This window comes from Sinocyclocheilus anshuiensis, unplaced genomic scaffold, assembly GCF_001515605.1.
Source record: "Sinocyclocheilus anshuiensis isolate Anshui unplaced genomic scaffold, SAMN03320099.WGS_v1.1 scaffold869, whole genome shotgun sequence".
In the NCBI taxonomy this organism is placed as follows: Eukaryota; Metazoa; Chordata; class Actinopteri; order Cypriniformes; family Cyprinidae; genus Sinocyclocheilus; species Sinocyclocheilus anshuiensis.
In genome coordinates, this window is record NW_015558630.1 from 355,829 (window position 1) to 372,193 (window position 16,365).

The 16,365-nt window shown below is 35.5% G+C and overlaps 1 protein-coding gene across 3 annotated transcripts in view; it reads left to right on the forward strand.

Annotated features, from left to right (window-relative positions):
• Positions 1-16,365, forward strand: part of LOC107680780 (nesprin-3-like) — a 34,898-nt gene that overhangs the window by 15,461 nt on the left and 3,072 nt on the right. For 2 of the 3 annotated variants that reach the window (XM_016476825.1, XM_016476827.1), the window contains 12 exons: positions 1,184-1,528; positions 2,234-2,370; positions 3,386-3,560; positions 5,379-5,561; positions 6,559-6,702; positions 7,008-7,142; positions 8,787-8,948; positions 10,093-10,265; positions 10,716-11,241; positions 12,011-12,169; positions 14,239-14,412; positions 15,290-15,331. In XM_016476825.1, coding sequence (XP_016332311.1) covers positions 1,184-1,528; positions 2,234-2,370; positions 3,386-3,560; positions 5,379-5,561; positions 6,559-6,702; positions 7,008-7,142; positions 8,787-8,948; positions 10,093-10,265; positions 10,716-11,241; positions 12,011-12,169; positions 14,239-14,412; positions 15,290-15,331 — 2,355 coding nt within the window. Of the gene's footprint in view, positions 1-1,183; positions 1,529-2,233; positions 2,371-3,385; positions 3,561-5,378; positions 5,562-6,558; positions 6,703-7,007; positions 7,143-8,786; positions 8,949-10,092; positions 10,266-10,715; positions 11,242-12,010; positions 12,170-12,437; positions 12,632-14,238; positions 14,413-15,289; positions 15,332-16,365 lie in introns of those variants that run through there. The other variant, XM_016476828.1, reaches the window with a different exon arrangement.

Below are 16,365 nucleotides of genomic sequence, written 5' to 3' on the forward strand. Positions count from 1 at the left end.
GACAAAGTAGTCCGTGTGACATCAGTGGTTCAACTGTAAAGTTACGAAGCTACGAGAATACTTTTTTGTGCAAAGAAAACAAAAATAACGACTTTATTCCACATTTTCGTCTCCACTTTGGACGTGCGTTCACGACATTACCATGACGCGAGCGTGTCGTAGCTTCGTAACTTTACAGTTGAACCATTGATGTCACACGGACTACTTTGTCAATCATCTTGGTACTTTTCTGGACCTTGAACGTGGTAGTTACCTTGCTGTCTATGGGAGGGTCAGAGAGCCCTCATATTTCATCAAAAATATCTTAAATTGTGTTCCGAAGATGAACGAAGGTCTTACAGGTTTGGAACAACACAAGGGTGAGTAATTACTGACAGAATTTTCATTTTTGGGTGAACTAACCCTTTAACAACCTGGAGCTCAACATGCTCAAAACAGCGTTATTAATTATGGGTGCCCTTCTGCCTAACCTCCAAGAACTTTAAACCTCCAGAGTGAGGAAAAGGGCTGGTAAAAGCACTCTGGACCCCTCACACCCAGCACACTTCCTCTTTGAACTGTTGCCCTCTGGCTGGCACTACAGCGCACTGAGCACCAAAATAGCCAGACACAAGAACAGCTTTTTCCCCCAGGCCATGTTCTACCTGAACAATACATTACACATCTCAGGACTGTACAACAGTAAATAACTTAACAAAATTTTTCGTCTATAAATAGCACATATGCACATTCACAATTCTGTCTATTGATATTTTCTTTTTCTCTATATTTTATTACCATATTATATTTTTTATTTATTATATTCTCTTTATTATTAGTGTTTTATTTCACATTATTACCTTAAATTATATGTATGTCTGCACTATGTCTGTACTTTCTGTACTGCTCCTGATATTTTTTATTTTATTTCAGCTTCATTTCAATTTTAATAGATTTAGTTTTAGCTTTAGTTAACAAATACAACACTAACTGTATATGAAGTTATAGTAATCATTGTATATTCTACTTGCAGTAATTCTTAAACACTGGTCTGTGTACACATACAGACGGACGTCTTTGGCCATTGCATTACGTTCCACCTCTCTTTCCATGTTTAGAAAGCCTTGTTGCAAATATATTATAAAGAATATGTGAAATGAATGGTAAATAATTCATTATTTTCTACCCATCCAACCTCTATCAGGAACTGGATGCTAGTATAGCCAAAGAAGAATGCACTCTCCAGCACATTGAAAATTTGTCTGAAGCTGTGAAGGCCAACACGTCTCCAGCAGGTGCAGAGAAGATCACAAAAGAGATGGAGGAGTTGAGGCAGGCCTGGCAGAGGTTACGCCAAGTGCTGCTGGAGATTCAAGAAGAGCTCCAGAGCTCACTGGACTCTGAAAGTGAGTATTCAAACCGTTGTAAGGAGCTGTGGGTGGACCTGGAGCAGCTTCGTACCTTGGTCCAGAACCTCAGCAGTGATCTGGAAAGCAGGGATGGAGAGAGAACTAAGGAACACATGGTAGCTCAATGGAAGACGCACACGGTTAGCACTCTGTTCATCTCTCTCACCACTCCCAAATAGTCTTCTGATGTCTTCTTGTAGGATACAGATGGAGACTCTGCATGTTTTTGTGACAGCACATGATAACTACAGTGATTTAGAGAATGCCTTAGGTAAATTCCTGTTTGGGGTGAGACAGTAATTTGAGCCGTAGTAAAACTAATTCTACAAGTTGTTTTTGGAACAGTAGAATGTGGCATACCTCCTACATGTGAGACACACAAGGGCAAATTCACTATACAGTTTTAACACTTTGTGTGCTTTATTTCAGTGCAAACGACCTGCGCCTTATTCATTAACTGCAGTACACATTGGTATAGGGCTTCATTATACGCTATTAGCTTTTTTTCTATCTAAATTTGAGCAATTAGATGTTGAGATGCTTTAGTAGTGTCTTTGATATAAACGTCATTAGCAAAAACGGCGTCAAAGGTTGTATGTTCACACATTCACGTGTGTGTGTGTGTTTGTGCATTTTTATTTCAATCCATCAAAGTATTCAATTAGACCAAGTTTGCTGTAAGCAGTGGGGAAAACCAACAAGGATGAAAATCTTTTTTAGATCAATGAAAGCTGTCTGGGCCCCCTGTGGAGAAATTCTGCATTTATGCCCTGCTTGAATGAGCTGCCTTCAAACGCACTGTGTGTACTCATTTCATTAATTAGTTCTCTACGTCCACATTTCAGGGTGTGCGCAATAAGCTCATTGCAGAGGAGCCTAGGGTGGAACAGCTGAAATCCCGGTTGAAAGAGCTATTCCGATTCCCACAAGATTCCAAAAGCCTGTCTGATGAGATGCTAGCAGTGGTGAAAGAGTACCAGAGGTGAGCAGTAGTGTTGCTTTCGTCAACGAAAATTATGACTAAATATCGTCGTCAACGAACCTTTATCACGTGACGCAACGTAAATGCTGGTCATGTGACGATGACTATAATTAAATGTATAATGCAATATTGTTGACGAATAAAAACGAGACTAAATGTGGTTTACAAAATAAAAAATATGCTAAAATGTATTTCTTAATTTTCGTTGACCAAAACGAGACGAAACTAAATGTTATAACGTTATTTCGTCTCGTTTAGTCGCGTTATTATTATTATGTTGCAGTATTTCTGTTTCCTGTGTCTCACTTCAGGGGCTGCATCAGGTTGCACTGCGCAGACGCAGGTGACGTCACTTCCTCAAACCCCACTCGCGGCATTATTTAGAACAGTATTTCCCAACCGGGGTGCCGTGTAAAAAATCCTTTTTTAATATTTTTAAATTGCTAAAATGTTTACTTTCACGTGGTGTGACGCTCTGCGTATTATCCACTCTATGCGTATGTGCTCCGCTCAGTCGCTCACGGCTCATGTGAGTGCTCCACTTATATACCGTTCATGCTCATCGGAACAGCAAAGTCCACTCAAAAATCAAGCTGACAGGAAACATCGATGTAGTACAGTATTGTCAGCAACCACACACATGCAAAGAGCCTCTGGCAAAGGAGGAACGAGGCGAGGAGAAATACTTTGATGGATATTTTATTAATCATTAGCTATTGATAATGACGTTGGTAAACATTCTGTCATGCAGACATAATGGGAGGCTCGTCATGTAGGTTTCCGTCCTCATTGTGTTACTGTCAGTGTGATGTCACTTACACAAGTCTAGTCAGCCGTAAACAACGTGTATCCTAAAAGAGTGCCAATGTAAGCACTTCAAACAATTAGTGCATTATACACAGGGTTTACTGTATTTATTTATTCATTTGTTTTGTGGCAGCCATCTGTTGAAAGCTCTGTAAGCTCATACTGTATAGGACTACTAAGTAGAGTTGTTTTGTGTTTCCTGTTGCAGTGTGAAAGGCAGATCTTTCAGGCTGTCCTCTGAGAGCGAGATGGCTCTTCGGCAGATACTGCAGGATCCTCTGTATGGCTTCAGCCAGTGGAGTCAGGTGGTTTCTCAGGTCCTGGAGGCCTCCGCTGAGTTGACAGATTTCTCCCAAATCGCTCTGCTCACGCAGCATATTGAGGTAAATTATATACACCTACAAGTAGCTTTCAACAAAAGGTTTTTTTCTTGTGCAAAGAGGTGGAGTAAAAAAATTGTCCCTCTAGATACACTACAATTCAAAAGTTTGGGTTAGTAAGATTTTTTATGGCTCATATGGTAATAATTTTATTTGTGTTGGTCTTAAATTTTATTTAAAAATGTAAAAAAGTCTGCAGATACCCTGAATTAAATGCTAATCATTTTAACTTTTTATTCATCAAAGAATCCTGGAGAGAAAAAAAAACATGTCATGGTTTTCACAAAAATATTGAGCAGCACAATGGTTTTCAACTTTGATAATAATATGTGCACTAAATCAGCAACTTAGAATGATTTCTGAAGGATCACGTGATACTGAAGACTGAGGTAATGGCTGCTGAAAATTCAGCTTTGCCATCACAAGAATAAATTGCATTTTAAAATAGAAAAATAGAAAACTCTCATGTTAAATTGTAATAATATTTCACAAGATTACTGCTTTTACTGTATTTTGATCAAATAAATGCAGCTTTGATGAGCATAACAGACTTCTTTCAAAAACATCAAAAAATTACAAAACTTTGAACAGTAGTGTGTAAATAATGTGATGCATCATGCATCACATTATTTAGTAAAGAACTGTATGTGAATCAAATCATTCAGAACAAATATTAACAAACAAATATTTAACAGGACTTTTTTTTCTGCTAGTATGGCCCCTTCCAAAAATTGTCAAATAAACAAATTTAATTAAAAATAAATTAAGATTTATTTTTATTTTTTATAAGATTATTTGCAATAATAGCTGGAATCTGTATATAGTTATGTAACTCGATAGATTTAAATTCATAAACATACTTGCTGTAAAATGAGGGCTTACGGCGCAAAACGATTTCTAATTTATTTCAAATTTTTTAGCCCATTCTAAGTAGGGGTGGAAACGGTTCAACTTTCTCACGGTTCGGCTTGTATCACGGTTTTAGAGTCACGGTTTCGGTACGGTTCGGTATGTGCTATGTTTAGGGAAAAACTATACTGTCAAATAAAAATAAAGAAAATAAGAATAATCTATCTAACTGCAAGCAACAGCACAAATACATACAAAAGAGTAAAGATACAAATAAAATAAACAGTGATTTCAGGTTTTTTTAGGTAGGTCTAAAATTATTTTTTAGGTACAGGAATTGAATAAAGTATTGAAATGTAAAACAGCATTGCATATTTGACTGTATAAATTAAAGATTAATCTTTATTAAAGTTACAAAAGCTATTCAATCAAGAGCAGTGAGTGATTTCTTTGTTGTTGCTGTTTGATTAACATTAAGAAAGTGCTGTCACTTTAAGACACTGTAAGTACGTTCAGCCGGCTATGTCTGCTATAGGATGCTTACCAAGACGGGCATTTTGACATAATTTTTGTGTGAATTTGTCCATTTAAACACAATACTTCAGAGAGAGCTTAATATTGACACGGGTTTGCGCGCTTCGGATGAGCGCACGCACAAATCTTCTCACTGCGCGCGCGAGCTTGCGTCCTCTGGCTCTTAAAAGTTTAAACTGGCAAAGCTTACATGAGTTTGTACATGAGTTACACTCTGAATGTTGTGATATTTTCCCGTTCAGCATTTTTGACACCTGATTTACACTTTGTTTTGAGAAAATAAAGATTATAGATCTAGTTTATGCTACAATCTGTTGTGGATATGATCATATTGTTTTTAAGCATTTGCAGTTCTTTTTGCCTTAATTCTGTGTTAGTGCTTTGTTCTCTTTGTAGTTATTGAGTGTGCTCTTTCTTCTTTTGTTTTCTTCTTTGTAGAAGTTACTTAAAAACAGTGTGCAGCTCCAGGAGCGCTTGAGTTTGCTCCAGGTGAAGAGTGATCTGCTCAGCTCAGTTTTTGGCCAAGAAAAAGCTGATGATCTGTTGCAAGAGCTCAGAGGGGATGTGAGGAAGAGAGAGTTACTCCACAGCAATCTCCTAGAGTGCAAGAACCACCTGCAGGTACCCCGCCAGCAACAGCTTAAAATTTTACTGCTGTATGTACGGACTGTAAATGCCTGAGCTACATCAATTCTCTTTACCTCGCCATTAGCCATAACATGCATAGTCTCGCATAACAGAAAATGTGGTCAACGATAAAGGGGTCATATGATTTTTCCTTTCTTTTTGGAGTGTTACAAGCTCTTGGTGCATAAAGAAGATCTGTAAAGTTGCAAAGACTAAAGTCTCAAATCCAAAGAGATATTCTTTATTAAATAATGTTCTTTTTAGCAACATCATATGACCCCTTTAATGCATATCATGTCCGGCAGAAAAAAAAGAAGCCCTGTTTATTTGTCTAAATGTATGCAATGAAAAAAATAGTATTTTTTATTTTTTTTTTAAGTTACTTTATTCTTCATTAAATACCAATCCTTTAGGTGTTGTTTTAAATCAATAAGACTTTTTTTTTTCATTCAATTATTATTCAGTAGCTTCTATATCACTTTCTCATAAATAGTTTGTTAAATGTTTTATTGTTTTTATTTTATTTTCAGATTATCTTGATATAAATGTATTCTTGTATCACCCACTGATATCTTTTTATTTTATTTTCAGATCATCATGATATAAATGTTTTCTTATATCACCCACCTGATAAATTTTGTTTTATTTTTTATTTTATTTTCAGATTGTCATGATATAAATATATTCTTATATTGTCCACTGATAGATTAGTTTATTTTATTTTTGTTTTATATTTTAGTTTCAGATTCTCATGATATAATGTATACTTATATCACCCACTGATAGATTATTTTATTTTATTTTCAGATAACCATGATATAAATATGTTCTTATATTGCCCACTAATAGAAATCTGTTCTGTCTGGCATTAGTAATAAAAATTAAAAATAGCGCTTTACAGTATTTCAAAAGGGATTCTGATCCCTGTCTTAAACTTTATACATATTGTCTAAACATCCCAAACCATGTGGTATCCTATGAATGCCCTTAGGGTTTGATATCAAAGACAAAGGACTTTTCTGACGCCTATGACTCCATACACAAAAAACTGACCTCCATAAAGGAGAGGTTCATCATGACGGATGGACTTCAACCTGATATTCTTACCAAGAAGACCCAGGCCGACCAACTCAGGGTGAGCAGCAGAGAATATAGCTGTTTCCGACTTCAAAAATGTTTTGCTTTTTGAGTTTCTTTTTAAACAGCTGTTTTGGTTTTAATCTCTGCATGTGGTATGCTGTAGATGTACAGTGACTTTTGATTAGATCGTCTTTCAGCACACACTAAAAGAGTCATGTGAATAATTTAAGGAGCTAGGTGTTATGTCACGCTGAGCTCAATGTGTTTGCGCTGGTTGATCAGAGTGGCTTGTCCAGGTGTGAGCGGGAAAGACTCGCTAGTGGCAGACTGAATGTAAAATGAGTGTGCATCTTTCTGCAGGTCATTAGAAAGGACTTGGAAGATTGTGAAGCCCATATCATAGCTCTCGAGACACTGGTGTCATCCAGCCCTGCAAACAGGACAAAGTTTGAGCGTCTGTATGCGGACTGGAAATTGCTTTATAAGGCAGTTCGGGTAAGATTTGTTCTGCTCAAGATTCTTTGAATTTCCTGTCTATGGTTGTAAATTTAATTCAAGTTGTAGTTCATCCAAAAATGAAAAATCTGTCATCAATTAGTAACCCTCATATTGTTCCAAAGTCTCTTTTGCTCACTCACTAAGACTGCATTTTAGTGCTGTCAAACGATTAATCGCGATTAATCACATCCAAAATAAAAGTTTTTGTTTACATAATATATGTGTGTATACTGTGTATATTTATTATGTATATATAAATACACATACATACAGTATATATTTAAAAAATATATCCATGTATTTCCATGTATATATTTATATTCATATAATTGATATTATATATAAATATTTTAAATGTATAAACAACATATTTTTCTAAAATATATACATGCATGTGTGTGTATTTATATATACATAATAAATATACACATTACACACACATACATTATGTAAGCAAAAACTTTTATTTTGAAAGCGATTAATCGCGATTAATCGTTTGACAGCACTACTGCATTTATTTTATCAAAAGTACAATAAAAACAGTGATATTGTAAGATATTATTACAGTTTAAAATGACTGTTATCTGTTTTAATTCTTTTAAAATGTAATTTATACCTGTGATGGTAAAGCTGAATTTTCAGAAGCCATTACTCCAGTATTCAGTGTCACATGATCCTTCAGAAATCATTCTAATATATGCTAATATGGGGTTCAAGAGACATTTCTTATTATTATTAGCATTGAAAACTGTTTTTACTGTTCGATATCTTTGTGGAAACCATGATACATTTTTTTTCATGATTTGTAGATGAATAGAATGTTCAAAAGAGCAGCATTTAATTGAATTAGAATTATTTTTAAATGGATTTGTTTTCATGGAAATGATTCTATGGGACAATCAATCCAAAAGATTTGTTACGGAATTTACAAAAGGGTGTCTAGGAATAAACATGAGAAAGCTTTTCTCAGAAGTGTAGTCTAGTCTAAATTTTAACCAATCATGTTATCATGCTCATGCATCACCCTTGCAACTGTATAAATATTTTGTGAACATGATTTATTACATCCTGTGTGCAGGCATCCATGATACAAAAGAAAAACTGTTGAAAAAAATTATGTTGAAAGAATTTTACAGTAACTGGGGCTAATTTATCTATGGAGTTAGGAATTTGAGAGCTGTAGCAGAGGAAAGATTTTCAAAGAGTAAATGATTTTTCCTTTTTGAAAGACCTATTCCTCATATTTTTATCGTTAATTGATGGAAATACAAAATTCAGAATAATGAGGTGAGGCTACATATCTTTTTACTAGCCACTTCAAAAATTCCCAACTTCACAAGTGATTTTGATTTAACCCTGAAGATCTGTGGAAACTGCTGCGATCACACCCCGGTTTCCATATCTCCCGCTGTGTGTTGATGATGATGATGATGATGATGATGATGAAGACGATGACTATGAAGGCCTTGATCAAACCTCCTTATTTCAGTTTTAATGCACACTTGTGTCCCGAAGAGATTTTTTCTTTTTTCTTTTCGGAAAAGATACCAGAATTTATTGCATTAAAATTCTTCTCACGTCTGTTTCGGGTTCATAATGTATGTGTGTATTTATGTGTATGTGTGTTGTTGTTCCTACCAGATGAAGGTGAATGAAAGTGAGGAGAACATTGCAGAACACGAGAGTTTCCATGACAATATTCTGAATATGGAGAAGTGGTTAATGATCATGAGACAGAAGCTAGAGTCGTTTCGCAGATCAAATGGGGAATGGAGCATCGATAACCGCCAGCATGAGGCTGAGGTACACCTATGAGCAACAATTTTGGCTTAGTTACTACAGTAAATATTAGTCTTATCAAGACTAGTACATGATATAAACATAACAAAGCTTCTGAAAGCTTTTTGCCATGTTTGATGGATCCTATTTTAATCTATTGTGATTTTAATATAATTATTATTATGATTATATTTTATTTATATAATTAATCTGTTGATTTATTTGTTCAATAATCTAAATGAAGAAGCAAAACATTTCTGTAAAAACATTTTGTTATAAAGCAAAACAACATTCAAACAATGTGCAAACTAGGCTTTAAACACTTTAAAAAACAAAAACAACAAAAAAAGTTTAAATGTTTTTAACATTGTGTGCTAAAAAAACGTTATGATTTATATAAAGAGTTCATACAGAGTTATGGAAAACCTGGAAATATCAGGCAATTTGAAATAAATTTCAGTCATGGAAATTAAGAAAAGCCCGTTGTAATTGGATAAAAAAAAAATGGAATCCTTGAATATAAGAATACAGACCAAACTAAATGATAATTAAACATTTGTTGTCAGCTATTTTTAGTGCTGGGCGGTATACCGGTTCATACCGAATACCGGTGTTTATTTTTGTTTTGATATGAATTTTTAAAATACCGCAATACCAGTGTATGTCGCTTAAACAACGTTCGGAACGCGACACTGTTTGAAAGGGGTCCCTTTTCACTGTTGCACTGTGGTGAGGGAACAGCTGTATGTGTTACTAAGCGTGAAAGTTCCGAAACTTAAGCTGTAGAGCTAATAGAACGTGATGACACAGAAGAACTCATCCACAATATCCAAAATTTTTGGTCATACCACCCAGCACTAGCTGTTTTCATTATCACTTTTTTTTATCAGTTAATTGATGCAGCATTTGTATTTTGACAGAAATCATGAATGCCATGTTACATTTTTGTGAGATAAAAATTCTACACTTTAACCCATTTTATAAATATATTTAACTTATTTTATAAAGATATTTAACTATAGTCAAATATTGATGTTTTTCTATTAATCACTATTAGTTTCTTTGATTCTCTTGAGTCATGTCATAAAAGCAAATGAATGTTTGGCTGAGTATGCATGTCTTTGTAGTATTTTAGACTCAAACTTGTTTCACTGTTGTTGTCCTCTAGAGAGCACTAGGAGAGTTTCCAGAGAAGGAGCTTCAACTTCATCAGACAGAGGCTCAGGGTCAGACCGTGCTGGCCAGAACCTCTGATGAAGGCAAAGTTCACATCCAGCAAGACCTTAAACGCTTCAGAGAGACTTGGATGTCCCTTCACACGCTTAGTCTCAATCTTTACAGGTTAGAAGAAGTAAGGCTTGCAGTAATATAGTGGGTGTTGATGGTATTAAATGAAGAAAAACTATGACTCAAGGAGCATAATTATGATATTTTGTCAGACCTGTTGAACAAGCCTCATATAAATTGCAGCAGACATATTTCACATTCTAATTGTACTGCACCCAGTTCACCTGGTCATCTTGATTTTAATTATTGTTGATTGCTTTGTGAATCAGTGCTGTGATCACACTATGTTTACTAGTCAGACGTTGAGGAAAAAGATCCAGAAATTAGCATTTACTGTTGAACAAAGTATTTTAAAGGTGATATGTGTAATATTTCAATTTAAAATACTTCAAAATAGACAAATACCTGCTGATTAATCACTGACCTGGCCAGTATATCTCACTTTTTTAAAATGAAAATTCAATTTTTGACAACCTATTTATTACTTTAACCATAACTTACTAGGCTTCTGAATGGACATGCTGCCACAGGCGACCAAGATCCCCTATTACAGAGAACCGAGTTCCTGGACAGATGGGCAGAAGGGCATCACCAGGGAATGGATTCAGACTTTGAAGTGGGACTTGCCAAAGGAGATGAAGTAACAGGCCAGCATCAGAGATCCTGCCACGGGCCAGAATCAACAGGTCACCTACAGCTGGAGAGAAACATGGAAGCAAAACCAGATCGAAGACCAGGAGGTTCAGAGGTCTGGAGAAGAGAGTGGAGTTACCAAGACCAGTCCATGGATGATGAAGTGGATGCAGTCATATCTGGAGGTGACCGTAATGTGAACAGGAAGAGGATTGGGATGGACAAAGGTGACTTGCTCAGGAGCGGTGGTCAGACTGGGGAATGGGTTGAACAACACATACCTGGTTCTGGGATCGAAGACCTTGATATAAAAGGTAGATGCAGCTTTTTAAGTGGGACTGACTCTGATGCACAGAAAAGGATGCGGCAGTCACAGATCCCCCATGATGACACTCAGGTTATTATGATTAAAATATGATTCTTGTATTTTGTTATATCTTGTCATAAGGCTGGGACTTATATCAGAATATGCTATGTATGTGCAGTGATTTTGCTTGCAATATAATTAAATTACATAGTAAATATTCCAGTGCTTTTATTTGATGCCGTTTTTGGCCATGCTTTATGATATTTTGCCGTCTCTCCTTGTCTTTTGACTTGGTAGGCTATAATAAAGTCTCTGATTTAAACATAAGTAGCAAAATGGCATTATAAATAGTAGGAACTGTCAAAGTTTCAAACCTTTTACAGGAATTACAGGAATAAATTGCATTTTAAAATATATCAAAATAGTGAAAAAATGATTGAATTGCAATAATATTTCACAATATTACTGTTTTTACTGTTTGAATAAATGTAGCCTTGGTGAGCTTAAGAAACTTAGAAACTTCTTTTTTTTTTTTTTAAACTCCAACTTTTGGATAGTAGAGAAAATGAAAATGATCATTTTGTTTATTTAGTGAAAAATGCAAGGAAAACGTGCCTTTATTATTTTAAACTAGATTTTTACTTTAATTTACATTATTAAACATGTTGAGTCATACTCTTGAGTCTGGTGCTATTTCAGAGCAAATACGTAAAAAGAGATGTGCAATATCATCAAAAGACTTAGAAATGGAGATTTTTTTTTTTTAGCTAGGTCATCCAGCCCTAAAGCCACTATTATGCAAGCAGTGCCTAGGCTATAATCATAAATATAATCATGTCTCTTTTCATTTCTGCTGCAGATGGGCTCTCAGGGGCCCCAACATCTTGCTGATATGGAGGCCCAGAGGAGGGAGTTTGAAGCGTGGCTTCACAAGGAAAATGACAAACTCACAGGAATTCTGAACAACCAAAGATCCTTGAGCGATAAAGAACTGAGGATAAGACAGAATACACTCAAGGTTGGTGGTGTTTTAAGTTTTTTTTTGCTTTCTTTTTTATGTTTTTGATTAAAGTTTCATGTGGAGTCCAAAATATCAAAAAGTGTTAGAGTAAAAAACAATCTTTTTTATAGCTTTGATATCTTATTCAACAAAGTGCAGTGTGATGTTTTACTTTGGTCACAAAGAACACGCTGGATAATTTTCAGTATGTGAAGCTACATGTCTGTGGAAATCTGATGTGTTGTGTGCCGTACATGCGTTTACATCAGTGCCATTGTGGTTGCAGATCTGTGAAGCTTTGAAAGGCTTGTGCTCAGGTTTTACCCCAGGCTTGGAAAAATTCAAACTTCACAACTACCTGGAAGCTGTCATATCTGATGACAGTTGAACTGACAGCCACTGTGTAACATTGACTTTTTTTGTTCACAACTCTGATTTGGGAAAGCTCTTGAATGGCAATTTATAGGTGGTCTTCCTGTTGAATATACCCTGAAACTACTTCAATCTTTTGCATATTGTACTCTGTGGGGAAAAAAAAAACACATTGAGATTATCTTCAGTTAAAGGGTTAGTTCACCCAAAAATGAAAATTAGTCCATAAATTACTCACCCTCAAGGCATCCTAGGTGTATATGACTTTCTTCTTCAGTCCAAAAGAAGTTAAATAAAAAGCGCCCATCCATAAAATAAATGTCTCACACAACTCCAGGTGGTGAACAAAGGCCTCCTGTAGCGAATCGATGCGTTTTTGTAAGAAAAATATCCATATTCAAAACGTAATAATCACTTTAATCTAGCTTGCGCCAACAGTTGTACACGGAAGCAGCTCCGGGCAGATGACGTATGAGTTCAGCATTGCGCATGCGTCGGTGAGTCTCGTGAAAACCAGCGTTTGTTAACAGGAGCAAAGGAAGCAACGTTTCCTTACTTAAGCAGAGGAAAACCAGTCTCCTCTTGGCTTATATCGAAATCCTCCGACATTCTTCTTTACAAATCCTTGTTTTGTTCTTCTAATAAGTGACCATTGTTTTGATTTGATCTCTCCGCTGCGCTTCCGCATTCATCACTTCTGAGCGGCGCATGCGCAAATCCAACCTCATACATCATTCGCCCGGTCACTGTGTACAACAGTGAGCGCAAGTTAGATTAAATTGATTATTACATTTTAAATATGCTTATTTTTCTTACAAAAACGCATCGATTTGCTACAGGAGGACTTTGTTCACCCCCTCGGAGCCCTACAGCTGACAAAGTGCCCAGATGCTTCAGTGCTAAGACCTGACTTTATGTTAGCAGGAACTGCTTCCTTCTCCATTAATAACTGTTGCTAATTCAGACACACTTTTACTTATAGGCATAACTTAGAGATTGTCAGTATAATGTGCTCATAAAGTGTTAAAAAAATCTGTTGGATATTATTTCTATGTGGACATTAAATTACATTGTAAAGCATTTTTATCTGCCATTTTTTTTCTGTAAAGAAATTGTTAAATTACTCCGTAATGTCATTAAAAACTGATGACTGTGAATCAGATTTGCTTATCAGTCAACTGGAAAGATGAAAATATAAAGCAGCACATTTGTTTTCAGCATTAATGATAAGAAATGTTTCTTAAACGCCAAATTAGCATATTAGAATAATTTCAGAATTCTGGAGTAATGGTTGCTGAAAGTTCAGCTTTGCCATCAGAGGAATAAATTACATTTTTAAATATATTCAAATAGAAACAGTTATTTTAAATTATATTCATATTTCACAATACTTCAGTATTTACTGTATTTTTTATTAAATAAAAGCAGCCCTGATGAGCATAAGAGTCTTCTTTCAAAAACGTAAAAAAAAAACAAATCCAAACCCCAACCTTTTGAACAGTACTGTATTTGCATCACAAAAATTACAAAAGCTTGTTTGATAATATTGTGGACATCAAATTTCTAAGACAGGATTGGTCTGTAATGTTTTTTAAGCAAAGGGTTAATTTTGGATTCGAAATAACTGGATTATGATCCACAAATCTTTAACTACTACACCTACACAAACCCCTCATAGTAAATTTGTCGTGAAAATTATTATTATTTTTTTATAGGGTTTACATGCCGGTGTAGCCTGGGGTCAGAGTCAGTTCCAGAAGTTGATGGCCGGTCGGCAGAGTACGTCAGCGGAGGAGGACGTGGAACTAGAAGAGCTGCATTACCGCTGGATGTTATACAAGTCCAAACTTAAAGAGGCTGGTGACCTCAGAGGTCTGCTGAAACACAAGGTACAAAGAGAAAATCTGTGACCATTATTTTTCTTTTATTACTTTATTTTAAAGTTTAATTTATTCATTTAATTAATTTATATTTTTTATTTATATTATATTGTATTAGATTAGATTATGTATTTATAATAAAAATATTATTCAACTTTTATTAACTTTTATGTTATTATTATTATTCAACTTTCCCTCGGGAAGCTATGGGTACCTATTTTTCTTTACATTATTTTTACATTGCTTTATTTTCCTTGTGCCATAAAATGTATTTTTAATGTGAAGCCATAATTTTGACTCCCTTCAGTTTTTAAAAATGATGAACAAAATTATTATATGATGAACACCAGGAAAGAGCAATATACAGTGGGTACGGAAAGTATTCAGACCCCCTTAAATTTTTCACTCTTTGTTATATTGCAGCCAGGAGAGGATCTGCAAGGAGGAATGGCAGAGGATCCCCAAATCCAGGTGTGAAAAACTTGTTGCGTCTTTCCCAAAAAGACTCATGGCTGTATTAGATCAAAAGGTGCTTCTACTAAATACTGAGCAAGGGGTCTGAATACTTAGGACCATGTGATATTTCAGTTTTTCTTTTTTAATAAATCTGCAAAAATGTCAACGATTCTGTGTTTTTCTGTCAATATGGGGTGTTGTGTGTACATTAATGAGGAAAAAAAATTAACTTAAATGATTTTAGCAAATGGCTGCAATATAACAGTGTGAAAAATTTAAGGGGGTCTGAATACTTTCCGTACACACTGTATATCATCTACTACATTATTTCCAATGCAGATTTTGATGTAGTATCATGTGTCCACCAGAAGGTGGTAGCAGATTGTAGCCGGATGCAACTAACTAAACCTAATGTTTCTGTTTGTTTCAGGGTGTCAGTGGACAAGGACAGGAGCATGTCCGAGCTGGAAAGGTAGGTTTTATTCTTTGAAAGTAGGCCTTGATGTTGTGAGTGGGCTTGTGTTTAAAGTGGTTTTCAAAATCTCTCTGGTCTGACAGTGGAGAATGTTTGAAGCCTTTTTGAAAAGAAAGTATTCCCTTTTCAGGTCTAGAACAGAATTGAAAGCAGTATTTATTTATTGACACCAACTGAGGCTGGTAGACTTCGTTTCTAAGATGTAACAGCGGCATGTGATTAATGATTTTGAAAGAAGGTGCTCATTTAGCAGTTTGAATCAACTGCATACTACTTCTTTCTTGTTAAATATTGTTTCACTCTGAAATAAGTCAAATTACGGACACAAAATGGTTTTTGAATGCTGTTTCATGTCGACTTTAAGAGTTTGTAAGCACTCTCAATAGGGCTGCACAATTAATTGAATTTCTAATCGCGATTACAATTATGGATGCCACATTTACGTAATCGTTCAAAGTGGCAATTAATCGTTATGTGCAGCCCTAACTCTCAAGTGAAGTGGGACACTGTTCAGCTGGATTAGTTGGAGGGCTTTGAAATAGAGGCTCATAAATAGCACTTAGAAAGCCTGAATCAAAGCACCGTCTTAGCCCCCAAAAACAAATGCTATTTTTTAGCTCTGTTGGCTGCTTAAAAACATCAAGACAGTTGCTCCACTGCGTTTGTCTGGGGAGTGTGTTAATCTTTCTCAGTAATTTCTCAATTTTATCAGCGTTCACACCTTTTTTAACACCTCTTCTCACTCCTTCACTCTCTGGCCATCTGTTCATGAACAGTCACTTGAGTCTGCTTGAGAAGAGATGCAGGTGCCCTGCTGACTGCATATAAAAGGCTGTTCTGAGTTTGCCTGCATTATTTACATAAGCAGATATTAGTGGATGGAGACAGAAATGTTGTTTTGCACATGTAGCATTACCATCCAAATAACAAGGCTATTCACAGACGATTTGGTTGAGCTAGTTCTGCAAAATATGCAAAAAGAAAAAACCTTTTGAATTATTTTGAAATGGAGCATCCAAAATTAATTAGGA